Source organism: Lytechinus pictus, chromosome 16, assembly GCF_037042905.1.
Source record: "Lytechinus pictus isolate F3 Inbred chromosome 16, Lp3.0, whole genome shotgun sequence".
NCBI classification, from domain to species: domain Eukaryota; kingdom Metazoa; phylum Echinodermata; class Echinoidea; order Temnopleuroida; family Toxopneustidae; genus Lytechinus; species Lytechinus pictus.
This window is the reverse complement of record NC_087260.1, coordinates 26,202,432-26,217,588: the sequence shown is the minus strand read 5'-3', so window position 1 is coordinate 26,217,588 and position 15,157 is coordinate 26,202,432. Positions and strand designations below refer to the sequence as shown.

General features: G+C 38.8%; 3 protein-coding genes across 3 annotated transcripts; 1 reads left to right on the top strand and 2 right to left on the bottom strand.

The window, feature by feature from the left end:
* Nucleotides 1-4,775: 4,775 nt before the first annotated feature.
* Nucleotides 4,776-6,911, bottom strand: LOC135156954 (uncharacterized). Its single transcript, XM_064110978.1, has 2 exons — nt 6,908-6,911; nt 4,776-5,575 (listed from the first exon to the last, which is right to left on the bottom strand). The coding sequence occupies exons 1-2, from the start codon at nt 6,909-6,911 to the stop codon at nt 4,776-4,778; spliced, it is 804 nt and encodes a 267-aa protein (XP_063967048.1).
* Nucleotides 6,912-7,510: 599 nt separating this feature from the next.
* Nucleotides 7,511-8,905, top strand: LOC129278580 (putative nuclease HARBI1). The gene is made up of 2 exons (XM_054914722.2): nt 7,511-8,016; nt 8,487-8,905. The coding sequence occupies exons 1-2, from the start codon at nt 7,619-7,621 to the stop codon at nt 8,794-8,796; spliced, it is 708 nt and encodes a 235-aa protein (XP_054770697.2). The 5' UTR covers nt 7,511-7,618; the 3' UTR covers nt 8,797-8,905.
* Nucleotides 8,906-12,256: 3,351 nt separating this feature from the next.
* LOC135157007 (uncharacterized) lies at nt 12,257-13,696 on the bottom strand. Its single transcript, XM_064111308.1, has 3 exons — nt 13,439-13,696; nt 13,105-13,317; nt 12,257-12,864 (listed from the first exon to the last, which is right to left on the bottom strand). The coding sequence occupies exons 1-3, from the start codon at nt 13,694-13,696 to the stop codon at nt 12,424-12,426; spliced, it is 912 nt and encodes a 303-aa protein (XP_063967378.1). The 3' UTR covers nt 12,257-12,423.
* Nucleotides 13,697-15,157: the final 1,461 nt, after the last annotated feature.

Below are 15,157 nucleotides of genomic sequence, written 5' to 3'. Positions count from 1 at the left end.
GTTTTTTCTTAGTTTTCTTTCCCCTTTTCCTTTCCCTTTCCCCTTTTTTCTTTCCTTTCCCTTTCCCTTCCCTCCCCCTTTTTTCTTTTTCCCGTTTTTTTTATAATTTTCCCGGTGAGCTCCGCCAGGGGGGGCAGCTTGCCCCCCCGCCTGTTACGCCACTGAGTTCATGAAGAGGTCAATGACCGCCTCTGTATAACACGATCCCCCGCTTTTAAAGGGGTGCCCTATGCTAAAAACATGATTTCAACAGATGAACCGAAAGAGGGGGAGGGGGGGATGTCACAATCAGATGGCAATTTTCTTTTTTTTACCACATGTTTAATTTCTTTAAAAAGTGGAAGCCCCCCCCCCCCATTCCATAGCCTTTGAACAATGAATTACTAAGATGCGTTCCTCAATCATATTTTTAATGACGTCGTTAACTTACAATATGTCCGATTTAGGCCTATACATTATAATATCTTCAGGACGGTAATAATAGAATCATACCAGATAAGTGCAGTCAGGATCACGTTTATTTACAATCAATCTCCGTGTCGGTGTCTACATTTTTCCGACATACGTTCTCAAAGTGCCGCCACCAGCTGGCGCTATTTAACTTATGATGACAAGCATCATAATATCATTACATACATGTTTTAGGAGTCGATGTAAAAGAGCTCTAAAGAAAACATCAATTTACTAAACAATCTCTTAAGGGCATTTTCACGGTAACTGACATTACACGGCACAATGTTTTCACACCTTTCATTGTGTGTATCTCTAAAACAACAAATGATGGGAGTTTGCTTTTGATAGAGTTAATAAAGTGAACCATGCTGTATAATCTGATACTAAGTTTTCCTATGTAACCACATTTTTTAACGCATCAACAAGCAAAAATGTGTCGGTAACTGACATTACGCAAAAGGACATGCAATTTCAGGGTGTTCATTAAAATTGAATCTCATGTCCCCGAGTAGATAGAGTAATAATTTGAATATGTAAATATACCTCCGTTACTAGGTTAAGATGTGTCAAAATGTTAAACAATTCGTTTTTGTCTTTTTTGGGCTATGATAATTTTTCCGCAACCATGCTGGTAACTGACATTACACTTAATTTGTCATAGAGATAACACATGGAAGTCAAATGTGTGGAATCATTGCATTGTATCTTCTGTGCAGAGCTTCACATGAAAGTGAGCTTGATGTGGAAGTATACCCGAGTTTCTAGGAACATTTCAATGAAAATACTTTTTCTTTTTCTTAATTCCTTTCTTTGATTTGAACATTTTTATCATTACTTGTCGGTAACTGACAATACACATTAACATTTACCAGTGCTATATGATTCTCAAAGGCATAATTTTCTTGGTACTTATATGTAAGGCTTTTTAAAATCATAAAAGTTTCATAATACTTCACATTTTTAATTATCAAAAGATAAGAAATGTACGTTTTACTTACTCGGGGGGGGGGGGGGGTCATAGCAGCTACATGTTTTCCTTTAGTAATTTGATATTGCATTGACTGTACACATGGATTTTTATGACTATACACCCATAATATATTCATCAGTTTTATATTGACTTTTTAAACCTTTTCCTTCTCCAACCTCCCCCTCCCCTCAAAAAAGGCAAAATGAATAAGGGTCTCCTCCCCTAGGCTACACGTACCCCTCCCCCGAATCTCATGCAGCCATGTAGTTTTATTGATTTCTATTCTGGTCAGTGCAAGCAATGCTTGTTCATATCTGTCAGATTTCAATTCTCTTCATAATTTGTTTAATCATTTTCTTTGCTAATTTCTTTTTTAAGCTGTCAACAAAAAATAAACTCCAGCTTCTAGACTGAAACTGAACTATTTGTAAATTAGAAAAAAAAACACAGTTTTAGTAGATCCATGCAACATTGATCAGAACTGTCAAATTTCATTTTTCATCTATACTTGTAAACCAAAAACAAAATTGTATCACACATCCACACTACTAACAGGTATAAAAACCAGGAATTTTCTTTTAGCGAGGCAATGCTCAAAAGAATCCTAGAAACTAAAAAAGGGACCCTGGAAATCCCCTTCATCACAATGTTAAGCTTAAAAAATGTTGCAGATTTAGGCAATAGGTTGGGAAAAGTACCCCCTACCCCCAAAAAAAAACCAAACAAAAAATTGTCCGATACAATTAGGTACTTGGTAAGTGCATGTACAAAACAATTTCATTGTAATTTTTTTTGCACGATGGGAATGCAACTTCCTTCATAATTTCATATAGTATTCCTTGTGAACTATACCTTTTAAAAGTCAATAGCAAGCTCCTTCTGGTGTGACTTTTAAAGTGAAAGACTTAAATAACAAGTATACAATATTTCTTCACCATAAAATTGACCACATATTTGCATTTCAATATTGGTAACCAGCGTTTTATCATGGTAACTGACATTACATCTCGGTAACTGACATTACATTTTCCACTTGGGAACTGACATTACATATATTTAATGGTACCCTATGGCTTCATTGTTAATTGGTAATCTTTATATTTGGTGTAGAAGGGAGGGGTGTTACCTAGAGAGGAAATCTACCAAGTTTCATTTAATATATCCTCTTTTCCAGGAAATTAGAAAAAAAAGTTTGTTTTCGGTAACTGACATTACATACCATATCACATACTTCATCAATGTTTTTTATCAGATGAATTAATTACTGGTGTTCCTTTCTGTGGGATTTTAAAAAGTGTTATAATAGCAAGCTAAATCACAGGCGAAAACATCATGATCAAACCTGTTCTTTAAAAATCTGTCAAAACAAAATATGTATCAATATACTATTTTCAACACTAATTTGTATCCATACTTTGGCAGCCATTTTGAAATAAAAAATGGCTGCCAGAGTCGGAAATTTTTTTGTCTCGGAAACTTCAGGTCTTGTTTTATTAAAAAACAAAGCATTTGACATGAATATCAACTTGATTTTTTTTGCCTCTGTGTCCATCTGTGGTGAAAATGCCCTTAAGAGAAATGTAAATAAATGTCGCATAATCTCGTGAATATAATTTCTTTCAAAACATTCAATCTTTTTGGTGTGTAATCCCTTAACTTTCCATTTACATCATGCTAGTTGCACCATCGGCGTAACTCCGGGGGGTACAATCATGTCCCTTCAACCTAAGTGCATATGTCTGACCCAAAACTGCTCAAAACATGAATTGTGTACAAATCCAATGCAATTTGTGTATTGAGCCAAAATTAATATATGTATCATCATGGGCGGATCCAGGATTTTTCGAAAGGGGAGGGTGCATTTTCCCAAGGAAAAAATTGACAAGCAAAAAAAAAGTCTTCACTTTCAAAGGGGGGGGGGGAGGACACACTCTTGTTTTAACAACATTTTTACATTACAAATTTTAATTGTGCCTCTCAGGGTTACACTTCGTAATTCCGAAACACGTAAATTGCCTATACCTCGATGTTCGTTAATCCGAAAACGTAAAAGGGTTCGTTAATCCGAACATTTGTGGCGTTATTCCGAAGGTTCGTTATTCCGAAGGTTCGATAATCCGAAAACGAAATAGGGTTCGATGTTCCGAAGGTTCGTTAATCCGAAAACGAAATAAGGTTCGTTGTTCCGAAGGTTCGTTAGTCCGAAAACGAAATAAGGTTAGTTAATCATTTAGTTTTCGGACTAACGAACCTTTCGGAATTACGAACCTCATTTCTTTTTCGGATAAACGAACCTTCGGAATTATGAACCTCACTTCGTTTTCGGACTAACGAACCTTCGGAATTACGAACCTCATTTCGTTTTCGGACTAACGAACCTTCGGAATTACGAACCTTCGGAAATACGAATCTTCGGAATAACGAGCCTTCGGAATATCAGAACCTTCGGAATAACGAAGCTTCGGAATTACGAATGTATGCGGCCTCTCAGTGCCCCCCCCCCTGGATCCGCCAGTGTGTATCATTATTTCTACTTTTACTGATTAAACTTAATTAATTTTGCCTTGTTTATGAACAAAATTACCGGTAAGTCTGCAACAATTTCCATCGGAAAAAGCAATAATATTCAAAAAGTAAAAACACAAAGAAATACATAAATTTAAAAATCTGTAAAAAAAAATTGCGATACCATTTAAAAAATAAAACATTTGATCGGGATCCTACAAAAAATACTTTATTTTGATCGGGATCCTACAAAGAGTCTGAATAAAAAAAATAGCAGTTTTGGGGCCATGTGATAGTTGATTAGAGCAAATGGTTTATTTCATGCATTAATCAGCATAATTAATTCATTTAATACAACCACTATGGAACTATATTTTTACTGGGGGAAGAATTAGGGTCATTTTACTCTCTCAAGTGATGAATTTGGTCCCGTCAGGTGTAGTCTTCATAAATGCTGATTTATTTTTAAAATGAGCTGGTCAATGTACCCTTTTCTGGTCAGATATGGAATGTCAGACATTTATCCTATCCACTGGTAGTAAACATTCAACCCTTGAATTTCCTCCTTATTTTTTATGAATTCTTTTTAAGTGCCACTTTAACACACGAGTCTATGGGAAATGAATTAGGCCTGTGACGTTCGACTCTTTCCACTGATATTTCCGAGTGTATTTGTTTAAAGTCAACGTTCGATCTATATAGGTTTAGTTTAAGAATGCATATTCTCTTATTCACATCATACCAATTTTCTATTTCTTCCGTTGATGAATTCAACAGTACATGAACTTGAAGTTTGTTTCTCCTTTTTTTATGGTCAACATTCTATGGCACGCCCATAGGGAAACAATTAAATATATATTTCACTTGAGAAAAAAAACATTTGTTTCTCTTCCACTAAACCATGTCTGGCATCCACATTGGCGAGGTTCCCCCTTGCAGGTGGTTGCGGAACATCATCCCAGTGAGGTCCATCTCTCCAGGCTGCCCCTGGTGCGAAGTTGTGCTCTTCATCTTCGTGGTCCACCGCATTGGCTACCAGTGCCACCCTCTTCCTCAGCAGGTTATGGAGCACCACAGCAGTCTCCACCAAATCTCTGACATTATCTACCTTCTGTTCCAGTGTTCCCAACAGGCACCGGAACCTGTTGGCCATGATGCCAAAGGCATTCTCCACCACTCTTCTCCCCCTTGAGATCCTCTGTTCATCTGTCATCCCTCTTCTACTGTATGGCTTCATCATGTAGCTCTTCAGGGCAAAAGCATCGTCACCCAGCAAGAAGTAGGGAATATCAGGCTGATTTTCTCCATGGAGAAGGCATGGTTGGGGCAGCCCTATGGACCCATCTTCTAGGCATTCGAAGAGCTCAGAGTCTGTGAATATCTGGGAGTCAGACATGTGTCCTTTACCTCCCAGCTCAATCCAGATGAACTTGTACTCTGCATCTACCAATGCCAGCAGTGGTATAGAGAAGAACCCCTTGTAGTTGTGGTAGAGACTGCCTGTGTTTGCTGGCTTCGTAATGGCTATGTGCTTTCCATCCAAGGCACCAATTGCATGGGGGATATTCCATCTCTGTTCAAACTGCTGGGCAAGGGTGCTCCATGCTTCAGGGGTGGTAGGTATGTTGAAGACTCCTGGAATCAACTCTGATATGGTTGAGATACCACATCTGAAACCATATGCCAGTGATCTGTAGTTGTCCCCAGTGGCCAGATGTCTCAAGGTGATTGCCAGTTTAAGGGGCTCGGTGTAAAAATGGCAGAGGTTAAAACGGCAGAGGTAAAAATGGCAGAGGTAAAAATGGCGGAGGTAAAAATGGCGGAGGTAAAAATGGCGGAGGTAAAAATGGCGGAGGTAAAAATGGCGGAGGTAAAAATGGCGGAGGTAAAAATGGCGGAGGTAAAAATGGCAGAGGTAAAAATGGCAGAGGTAAAAATGGCAGAGGTAAAAATGGCAGAGGTAAAAATGGCAGAGGTAAAAATGGCAGAGGTAAAAATGGCGGAGGTAAAAATGGCAGAGGTAAAAATGGCGAAGGTAAAAATGGCAGAGGTAAAAATGGCAGAGGTAAAAATGGAAGAGGTGTAAAATGGCAGAGCGTTTGATACATACAAAGAATCGAGGCAGGACCTGAACCCTGCAATAAAAAGTGTGTAACGGACAATACAATTTCCACTGTCCTTTTTTTATTAATAGTTGGTGTTAGAGTGAGAAGCATGCAAATGTTTATGTCATGTATACTTCATTCCATTCCAAGCATTCCTAAACAAAATTTATAAATAATTTGGCCTTTAGACTAAGAATTATTTCAAGGGAGGAAATTGGGGGAGATGAAGATTTATCTATGCTATGTAGGCTCAATTTATGTAGTCGGGGATATAATTCTTTGGCATTGCTTACTGTTAAAGTGAATGCAAAGTATATTTCTAATAGTAGTTAAAATTCACGATGAAGCACGACTTCGAATTGAGTATGTGTGAAAGTGAGGGGCGCAGATGTATGTGTGTGTTTAAAAGAGATGCCGGCGGTATTTAAAAAGTGAAGGAGCATGCATTGATGTTGTCCGGGGTGGGGTTGGGTTTATGAAAATAAACAATTGTGGTAGGCCTGTGAATGATTTATTTTCATTTGGTACAATGCCAATTCGTCCGATTGCCAACTCGTCTACCATTATTTATTCTTCTTCTTGGTCTATGATCAGTTCTTCCAATATCCACATGTACATGGTCTAATTGCCAATTCTGCCAATCATCATTTCATCTGATAACAAGTTGGTCCAATTAGACAATATACCGTTTGGTCTAACTAGACTAACTGTTAATTGTGCGATATTAATGAAAATAAAAACGATTGTTATGCCCGGTTGACACTTTCATGATTTTTGGTCCCGCACTGCCCCGCATTGAATGCGTGACAGTGCGTGCCACTTCAGTGACACGCACTGGCATGCATAGTTCCCGCATTGTTCACGCATTGTTTACGCATAGTTCACGACTATTTCACAAGTAGTTTGCGCATTGTGTTAACTATCAAAAAAAAAAAAAAAACCAAGGCAAACGTCTATTCGCTCTCGTGTTTTTCATTAATTCAGCATAACTATCGTCATTAAGATGTTGAATTCTGAAGAAGCTAATTTAGAAGAGAGAAGGTGTTTATATTTAGCTGCAGGAGCATTAATAGTTTATCAACAAGAAAGAGATGAACGAGAAGAGGAGAAAAAAGTAAAAAGAAAAAGGAGGACATTGTGGGTGAGAGATTGGCTGTCAAGACGCCACATCTACGGACATTTTGATCATTTACTGGCAGAGCTGCATAGGGAGGATCAAAAGAGCTATAAGAATTTCTTGAGAATCACTCCTGATCTGTTTGAGGAAATGGTTGAAAAGCTAACGCCTCATCTGGAGAAGAAAACAACGTTTATGCGAGAACCACTAGAAGTTGGACTGAAACTTGCCGTCACTCTCCGTTTCTTGGCAACAGGAAATTCATATGCTACATTACAGTACAGCTTTCGAGTTGAGAAAAGCACCATATCGAGATTTATTCCCGAAGTATGTAATGCACTCATTACAGTGTATAAAAAGGAAGTACTCAGCTGTCCAAAAACTGAAGATGGGTGGAAGGATGTGGCCAAGAAGTTCAGTTCCAGATGGAATTATCATAATTGCCTTGGTGCCGTCGACGGCAAACACATGGCAATCAGGAAGCCGCCAAAGTCTGGGTCCTTGTACTTTAACTATAAAGGTTTCCATAGTATTGTTCTCATGGCTGTAGCAGATGCAGAATATAAGTTTCTGTATGTGGATGTTGGAGCAGAGGGTGGCTCTTCAGATGGTGGAACTTGGAAAAACTGCAACTTGTATGATGCCATTGAAGGGGAAAGAGCAGGGGTGCCGCCACCGGAACCAATGCCCAATGATGACATGCCCATACCTTTCCATTTTGTAGCTGACGATGCATTTGCGATGAAGCCCTGGCTAATGAAGCCCTTCTCACATAGGTCCCAAGTTCATGAAGAGATCATATTCAGTTATAGACTAAGCCGAGCTAGGCGAGTAGTGGAAAACTCGTTTGATATTTTGGCTCACAGGTAGGTCTCCCTTTATTTCTGTATTCATTTCTTTCTGCATTCTCAGTGCCTATGCTTTAAAAGTTCAAGCACATTGAATACAAATATTTAACTTCCCCCAGAAAGGAGTTATCATAATAACCCACTTTGTTTAAACCAGCATAACATAGAATTTTTATATGGTGTTTATTTTATCAACACATGTTGCTATTTCTGCAGCTTACGCGCAAAATACCATGCGAGACTGCAATTGCTAACAAATCTGAAATGATACACTAAGCAGATGCTCTCATTTTGTTTGTATTTATTATAGTGATCTTTTTCTTTAGTATTCAGTATATCTAGTTTCTCCAAATAACAAGTACAATATTTTGTTTTTACTCCAAATGAAGCGTGATTATTTTAAAATCAAGATTCGTATGTACAGATCATTAAAAAATATATATATTTCATATTGATGGGCTCTTGTTTTATGGTATTTCTTGATTTAGGTTCAGATGTTTCCTGACTACACTTCCGCAGAAGCCCCAAACTACCAACTTAATCATCTTGAGTGCCTGCGTCTTACATAATCTGATATTAACCAGGTACCCACTGGCATCAGGAGATGTAGACCATGAAGATCCATCTACGCATGCGATGATACCTGGTGCATGGAGAGACGACCCTGTGTTTCACGGTCTGAGAGCTCCGACAGGAAACACTTCTATCAAGGAAGCTAAGAGCCAACGTGCATATCTATCACATTATTACACCTCCCGCGCTGGAGCAGTTTCTTGGCAAGAAAAGATGATAACCTAAGCAGATTAACTATGACATTATTGTGATGCAGTATAGCACTAGCTCAATTCCACAAAAAATGCCAAATGACACTGGCACAAATGAAATTTTATTTCTTGAATGGTTATGTATTTCAACAAGGCCCGACATCGTTCCAATATCAACCGTCTGTTGTACATCTGGGGGGCGTTTCATGAAAGGACTTGTCGGACGTTTTATCCGACAAGTCCCATTTTATCCGACAGTTACCATAGGAACAGTGCCTCTCAGCCAATCAAAATCATGGAAAGATGTCAGATCTGACAACTTGTCGGATTAAAATATTGATGAAACGCTCCCCTGATTTTTAAACTTAGGATATGAGATCAGTGTCTATAATGTGTTTGTATTATGTCTTAATGTACACAAAAATTCTACAGTGTATCAGCAATTAATATTGTCAGGAAATTAAGGGTTTTGGGTAAGCTTTGTTGTTGAACTTACACGTGATGCAGTTGGTGTCGGGGCATATGTAGAAATTTTGTACTTCTAGTAAGCTTGCACAAACCCCATTCCTCACACGCACGCACGCACACCCGCACACCCCCATACACACACACAAACACACGAACGCATATTTAAAGACTGGGTCCGCACCAGAAAAAAAAATCTTGTATTGATTAAAAGCAGATAAATCAGACGAAAAACAAAACAATTAAAACAAAACCAAAAACGTTGAAGTAAATCAGACAATAAGAAAGTTATGAATACAACGCAAAAGTTATTTATCATGCTAACTGGCAACGCTGGGTCACGTGGCATGAAGTATGCCATGCACTTCTCTGCAGGTATTTTATTATATATTATTGTTTTTAAATCCCCCCTTTGCAACCCTTTAAAGCAAGACGAACAGTTTTTTTTTTTGGGGGGGGGGGTCGATAAACACGGGTACAGATACATTTATTGATTCAACCTTTTGAATGTTTTGAAAAATAACCACTCATGGATTAAAACAGATTCTTACAAACAAAAAGTTATAATAAGCTATGGCAGACAGGAAGTGCATGACATACGTCATGACACGTGACCAATAAGAGTCATGTGTTATGGCTGTCTCACACCTTTGCGTTTTTAGCCTGCGTCGGCCCAGCTTTTTTGAAAATTAAAATCGCTTCCTGAACGTGGATCAGACGGTAGACTGACGTTGGAGACGTTCAGCTTGCGCTTGAAGGACGCACATGTTTGCGCACGCCGAACGTCAGTCCACCGTCTGATCTGCGCTCGATCGACGCAGGTTAAATACGCAAAGGTGTGACGCAGCCTTTATGACGTATGACGTTACAGTGATTTAGGAAAAATCACTGTTCAGTCACATCATTTAAATATTCATAACTTTTTTATTTCTTGTCTGATTTACTTCAAACTTTTTTTGATCTGTTCATCTGATTTATTTGCTTTTAATCAATACAAGATTTTAATACACGCATCGTAAAACATCACCTACACCGTTCGATCTGTGTTCCAAAACTTTACTCCCGGTTCGTTTCCGTTCAGCAACGCACTTTTTATTAATGAATTATTGTATCCATTTATCAATCATATTTTACACAAAACATCTGTGAGAGAAAGGGAAAACTGGGAAATTGAATATTATTTATTGATACGATCATGCTTTTACATCGTTTAAGAAGATTCTATTAACATATGTATATATGTAATAGTCAAACAAATGACGGTGTTATCTTGTATGACTAGGTGCACTTGAACGAATTGTGCGGAAACTTAACAATCATTTTTGAAATCCAATGAAAAATATCAAGTGCTTATATGCTTATATGGTTACCCATTTTATTAAAGGCCTTGATATTCACCTATCTTTGCAGTCTTTGATTAGCCTTTGATTTGTCAATATGTTATTCTTAATATAAACAACTTTGCATGTTTTGTTTTTTGTGTGTAATAAGAGACTTGTAATCAGAAGCAATCAGAATGCACGAATTGCGTGTTTTTTTTTAATAAAAGAAACGTAACCGAGTAGAAAACTTAGGCATTCACTGAATCTCCAATTTGAACTACCTAATAGACATGAAATTACCAAGGTTTCTCAATGATATTTTGAACACTTTAAAGTTGTAACAAGTGAGAAACATGAACTAATCAACTACAAGAACAAATGTAAAAACGTAGGAACCAAAAAGATGCATTAAATTTAATCTTCCACTCGGTAAACCTTTAATTTTGTTTCTTGATAAAAGCATCATGCATGAGTATATGTCAAAATGTCTAAATCGAGAATATCCATCGAAGCTCTCCCTGGAACTCAGAACATTAAAAAATCTGGAATATATTTTCCGACTTTGATCAAACTTTCACATTTTACCCTTGCTCTTCAGTGTGTAGTTCTGGTTTACGTTTCAGAATATATTATACCTCTGTTCCAAATGTATAAATAAATGGTTTTCTTGCCGAGTGGGTTTTTGTCTCACCTGCATAGCAGAGTGAGACTATAGGCGCCGCTTTTCCGACGGCGGCGGCGACGGCGACGGCGGCGGCGACGGCGGCGACGGCGGCGGCGACGGCGGCGGCGACGGCGACGGCGGCGGCGACGGCGGCGTCAACACCAAATCTTAACCTGAGGTTAAGTTTTTGAAATGACAGCATAACTTAGAAAGTATATGGACCTAGTTCATGAAACTTGGCCATAAGGTTAATCAAGTATTACTGAACATCCTGCCTGAGTTTCATGTCACATGACCAAGGTCAAAGGTCATTTAGGGTCAATGAACTTAGACCATGTTGGGGGAATCAACATCAAAATCTTAACCTAAGGTTAAGTTTTTGAAATGTCATCATAAATTAGAAAATATATGGACCTAGTTCATGAAACTTATACATAAAGTTAATCAAGTATCACTGAACATCCTGCATGAGTTTCACGACACATGACCAAGGTCAAAGGTCATTTAGGGTCAATGAACTTTGGCCGAATTGGGGGTATCTGTTGAATTACCATCATAACTTTGAAAGTTTATGGATCTGATTCATGAAACTTGGACATAATAGTAATCAAGTATTACTGAGCATCCTGTGCAAGTTTCAGGTCACATGATCAAGGTCAAAGGTCATTTAGGGTCAATGAACTTTGGCCAAATTGGGGTATTTGTTGAATTACAGCCATAAATTTGAAAGTGTGTTGGTCTAGTTCATAAAACTTGGACATAAGAGTAATCAAGTATCACTGAACATACTGTGCGAGTTTCAGGTCACATGATCAAGGTCAAAGGTCATGTAAGGTCAAAGAACTTTGGCCACGTTGGGGGTATTTGTTGAATTGCCATCATATCTCTATAAGTGTATTGGTCTAATTCATAAAACGTGGAAATACGAGTAACCAAGTATCACTGAACATCTTGTGCGAGTTATAGTAGTTTTCAAAATCAGCACTGCTGCTATATTGAATCGCGTGATGCAGGTGAGACGGCCAGTGGCATTCCACTTGTTAATAAAATTCCTTGCAAAGGCAACAACAAATAACAATTTCTTTTTTTACTTTTTTCTTTTTTACCATGTAAGAATTAAGGTAAGTACTGAAAGAGTGTCCCGATATGGAAGACGTTAGTTTTGTAACCAGTATTGCCTTTTCTTAATCACCGGCTGCTGTTGAACACATTATTCTTCTTCTCCAAGCTCTTCCAGAACCGAGGAAACCATCTCATTACTACGTCGGGAGGGTGGGGTCGAAGCAGTGGACTGCTGAGAAGACGTTGGTATCGGTACAGGCACAGCTGAAGGCGCGGCTGGCATCCCAACATTGTTGAAGGATGGACTTGCTGGAGACCATTGATTGAAACTGGACCAATGACTATTGATCGGCCACTGGCTTGACTGCCATGACTGCCATGACGAGGGTTGCTGTTGACATGGTTGAGTTGGCCTGGTTGGCTGTTTGAAATTGTGAACGAGTTGCAGACATTCAATTTGGAAACTGTGCCACGATTCCTCTGGAATTTTCTGCATATGGCCCTCCAGAAGACAGGCAAAATCATGGACGATCTTTTTTTGACCTGTCAACGCAGCTGTCTGGCCCAAATTATCCGCTCTTGAAAGAACCTGAAAGGCATAAACAATATAACCAAATGTAATTTAGTAAGGCAATTAAAGTCAGGGTCTGACTACTGTCATTTACTGCCACGTACTCAACAAATTTAGATAGATTGTCGAAGAATTAATTTTCAATGATATTTTTGTTGTGAATCAATTTCTATAGTTCCCAAATGGAACTATTGAAAGCGGATCCGGCTTAAGTAATGTATTCAATAATGTTTTTTAAAAAAGTTCTATAATGCCTACCTGACGGAGAGCATCGTCGAGGTTATTCTGCAAAACAGTACTTGATCGAGAAACTGGAGTTCTTCTTCCAGAAGTTCCAGAGGCTTCGGAGCGTGCCGACATTGGGACCCGATCCTTCAACGGGATCAAGGTCTCATTATCCATATCTTCTGAAACTGACATGATAGAAACTTCATCATCTTCTCGTTCGTGCACTTCCCCTTCTCTATCAAACTGCAAGGTGAAGAAACATCAAATTTCAAAATGAAAATTATGAAATGGGTTCTGAAGTTTATTTCAAGGTTATTCTAATATTTCAATATAAAAATTGTGAATCGGTCATTTATATACCTACCGTGTCACTTGCCGTTGTCTTGCCACGAACAATGTGTTGCTTCAGAAATCCCCACGTGTTCACTATCTCATCATCACGTGTCGTTCTGTTGGTTTGCCCAGATCCACTTTTCTTCTCCTTGTTCAATATCTTACCTAGCCGAGTTCGCATATTTTCGTACAACTTCTTACACTGGTCCCCTACATTAAAAACAAGGAAAACATTAAATAGGCTATTTGTGTGGTGAAGTTTAACCCTAAAAATAAAAAATAAAAACATTTAATTTCTATAAAAGAAAATATCAACAATTATTTTCCCAGTAAATTACTTTCTCATTAACTAGTAATGCAGACAACAAAAAACAAAAAGAGGATTTTTAAAACATGGGTATGGAACTTAACTAACCAACCATCAAAATTGAGAACTTACCAGTGGCAGGTGGATCCAATAATTTACCGCCATTCGCCCACATCCTTCCCTTCGTAGCAACATTCATGTAATCTTTCTGGGTCTTATCATATAGTGCTGAATTTTCCTTCACAAAATCGGCTATTACTTGAACAGCGTCTTCGGTCCACTTGTACTCTGGGACATCCCTTTTAGATGTACGTGCTCTTTTTGTTCGCTTAGTTTTCTCTTCATGCTCTGTGTTCTCTGTCCCATCATTATCTGATGAGGAGGATGAAGCCATGATTTTGCTGCTGGCTCAAACAAGAATATTTTGACAAAACGCATCACGTGACTGATATGCGCGGTCCTTGCGTGAAAGTGCGCGAAGGATGCGCAACCACTGCGCAGATTATGCGGGACCATGTCGTGAACTAGTCGTGAAGTGCGTGCCACATTCCCGGGGGTGGGGTACCCACTGTTTTTACGCCACGCACTGGCACGCATTGGCACGACTTGTTTGCGCATAGTTTGCGCACAGTTCACGCAATGCGGGAAGTGCGTGGCAAAATTTTCAACATGTTGAAAAAAATTTTTCGCTCTTCACGCATTGCTGCGCATTGCCGCTCATCGTCCCGCCCCTTCCCGCAAGTGTCGACGCATTGGCACGCATGACGCAATATCAGTGCGTGAACTATGCGGGAACCGAAAATCGTGAGAGTGTCAACTAGGCATTAGACTGGTTACGAGACGAAATGGTCATAGACGGGCTGGTGATTATCATTGGACTAAATGCACAGCAAAAAGTGTGGTGTTAACCGGTGTACATAGAGGACCACATCAGTTATTTTACACCGGTGTTAAATTGACAGTGTTATTTTAACCCCTATAGGTGTTATTGCAACACCATTGGTTGTTACATTTACACTATTTGGTGTTATGGTAAATATTGAGAGTGTAATTTTAACACCTCAAGGTGTGGTCCTCTATTAACACCACAGTTTTTACAGTTTGGTTGTTAGACAAAAAGTATCGATTGAAGGAATGGCAGTAGACTAAATGAAGGCAGACCGTGTAATGAGTGGACGAATTGACAATCTACCACTTTACTATTTCATAATCCATTTTCAAGAAAATGAAAATTGATTGCTCCCTTTTGACTCGAAAAATTAGTTGACAAAATTATGGATTACAAAGTGATGGATATTTCTCGCACTTTCAGATGGGGTTTGTAACATTCCGCGACGTAGTTCGAGAATGCATCAGTCACAGAGACCAGCGGCGTAATGGGTTGGTGGCCAGGGCAGGGGGGGAGCCAAAAATTTCCCCGGTCATATTATGGTATGAATGATG

Excerpts from the sequence above, each read along its gene's own strand:
- LOC135157007 (XM_064111308.1), bottom strand. The coding sequence starts at position 13,696 with ATGTTTTTATTTTTTATTTTTAGGGTTAAACTTCACCACACAAATAGC. Across the intron at positions 13,318-13,438 it reads AGACAACGGCAAGTGACACG|TTTGATAGAGAAGGGGAAGT; the intron begins GTAGGTATATAA and ends TTCACCTTGCAG. Across the intron at positions 12,865-13,104 it reads TCGACGATGCTCTCCGTCAG|GTTCTTTCAAGAGCGGATAA; the intron begins GTAGGCATTATA and ends TATGCCTTTCAG.
- LOC129278580 (XM_054914722.2), top strand. The coding sequence starts at position 7,619 with ATGGCAATCAGGAAGCCGCCAAAGTCTGGGTCCTTGTACTTTAACTAT. Across the intron at positions 8,017-8,486 it reads TTTGATATTTTGGCTCACAG|GTTCAGATGTTTCCTGACTA; the intron begins GTAGGTCTCCCT and ends TTCTTGATTTAG.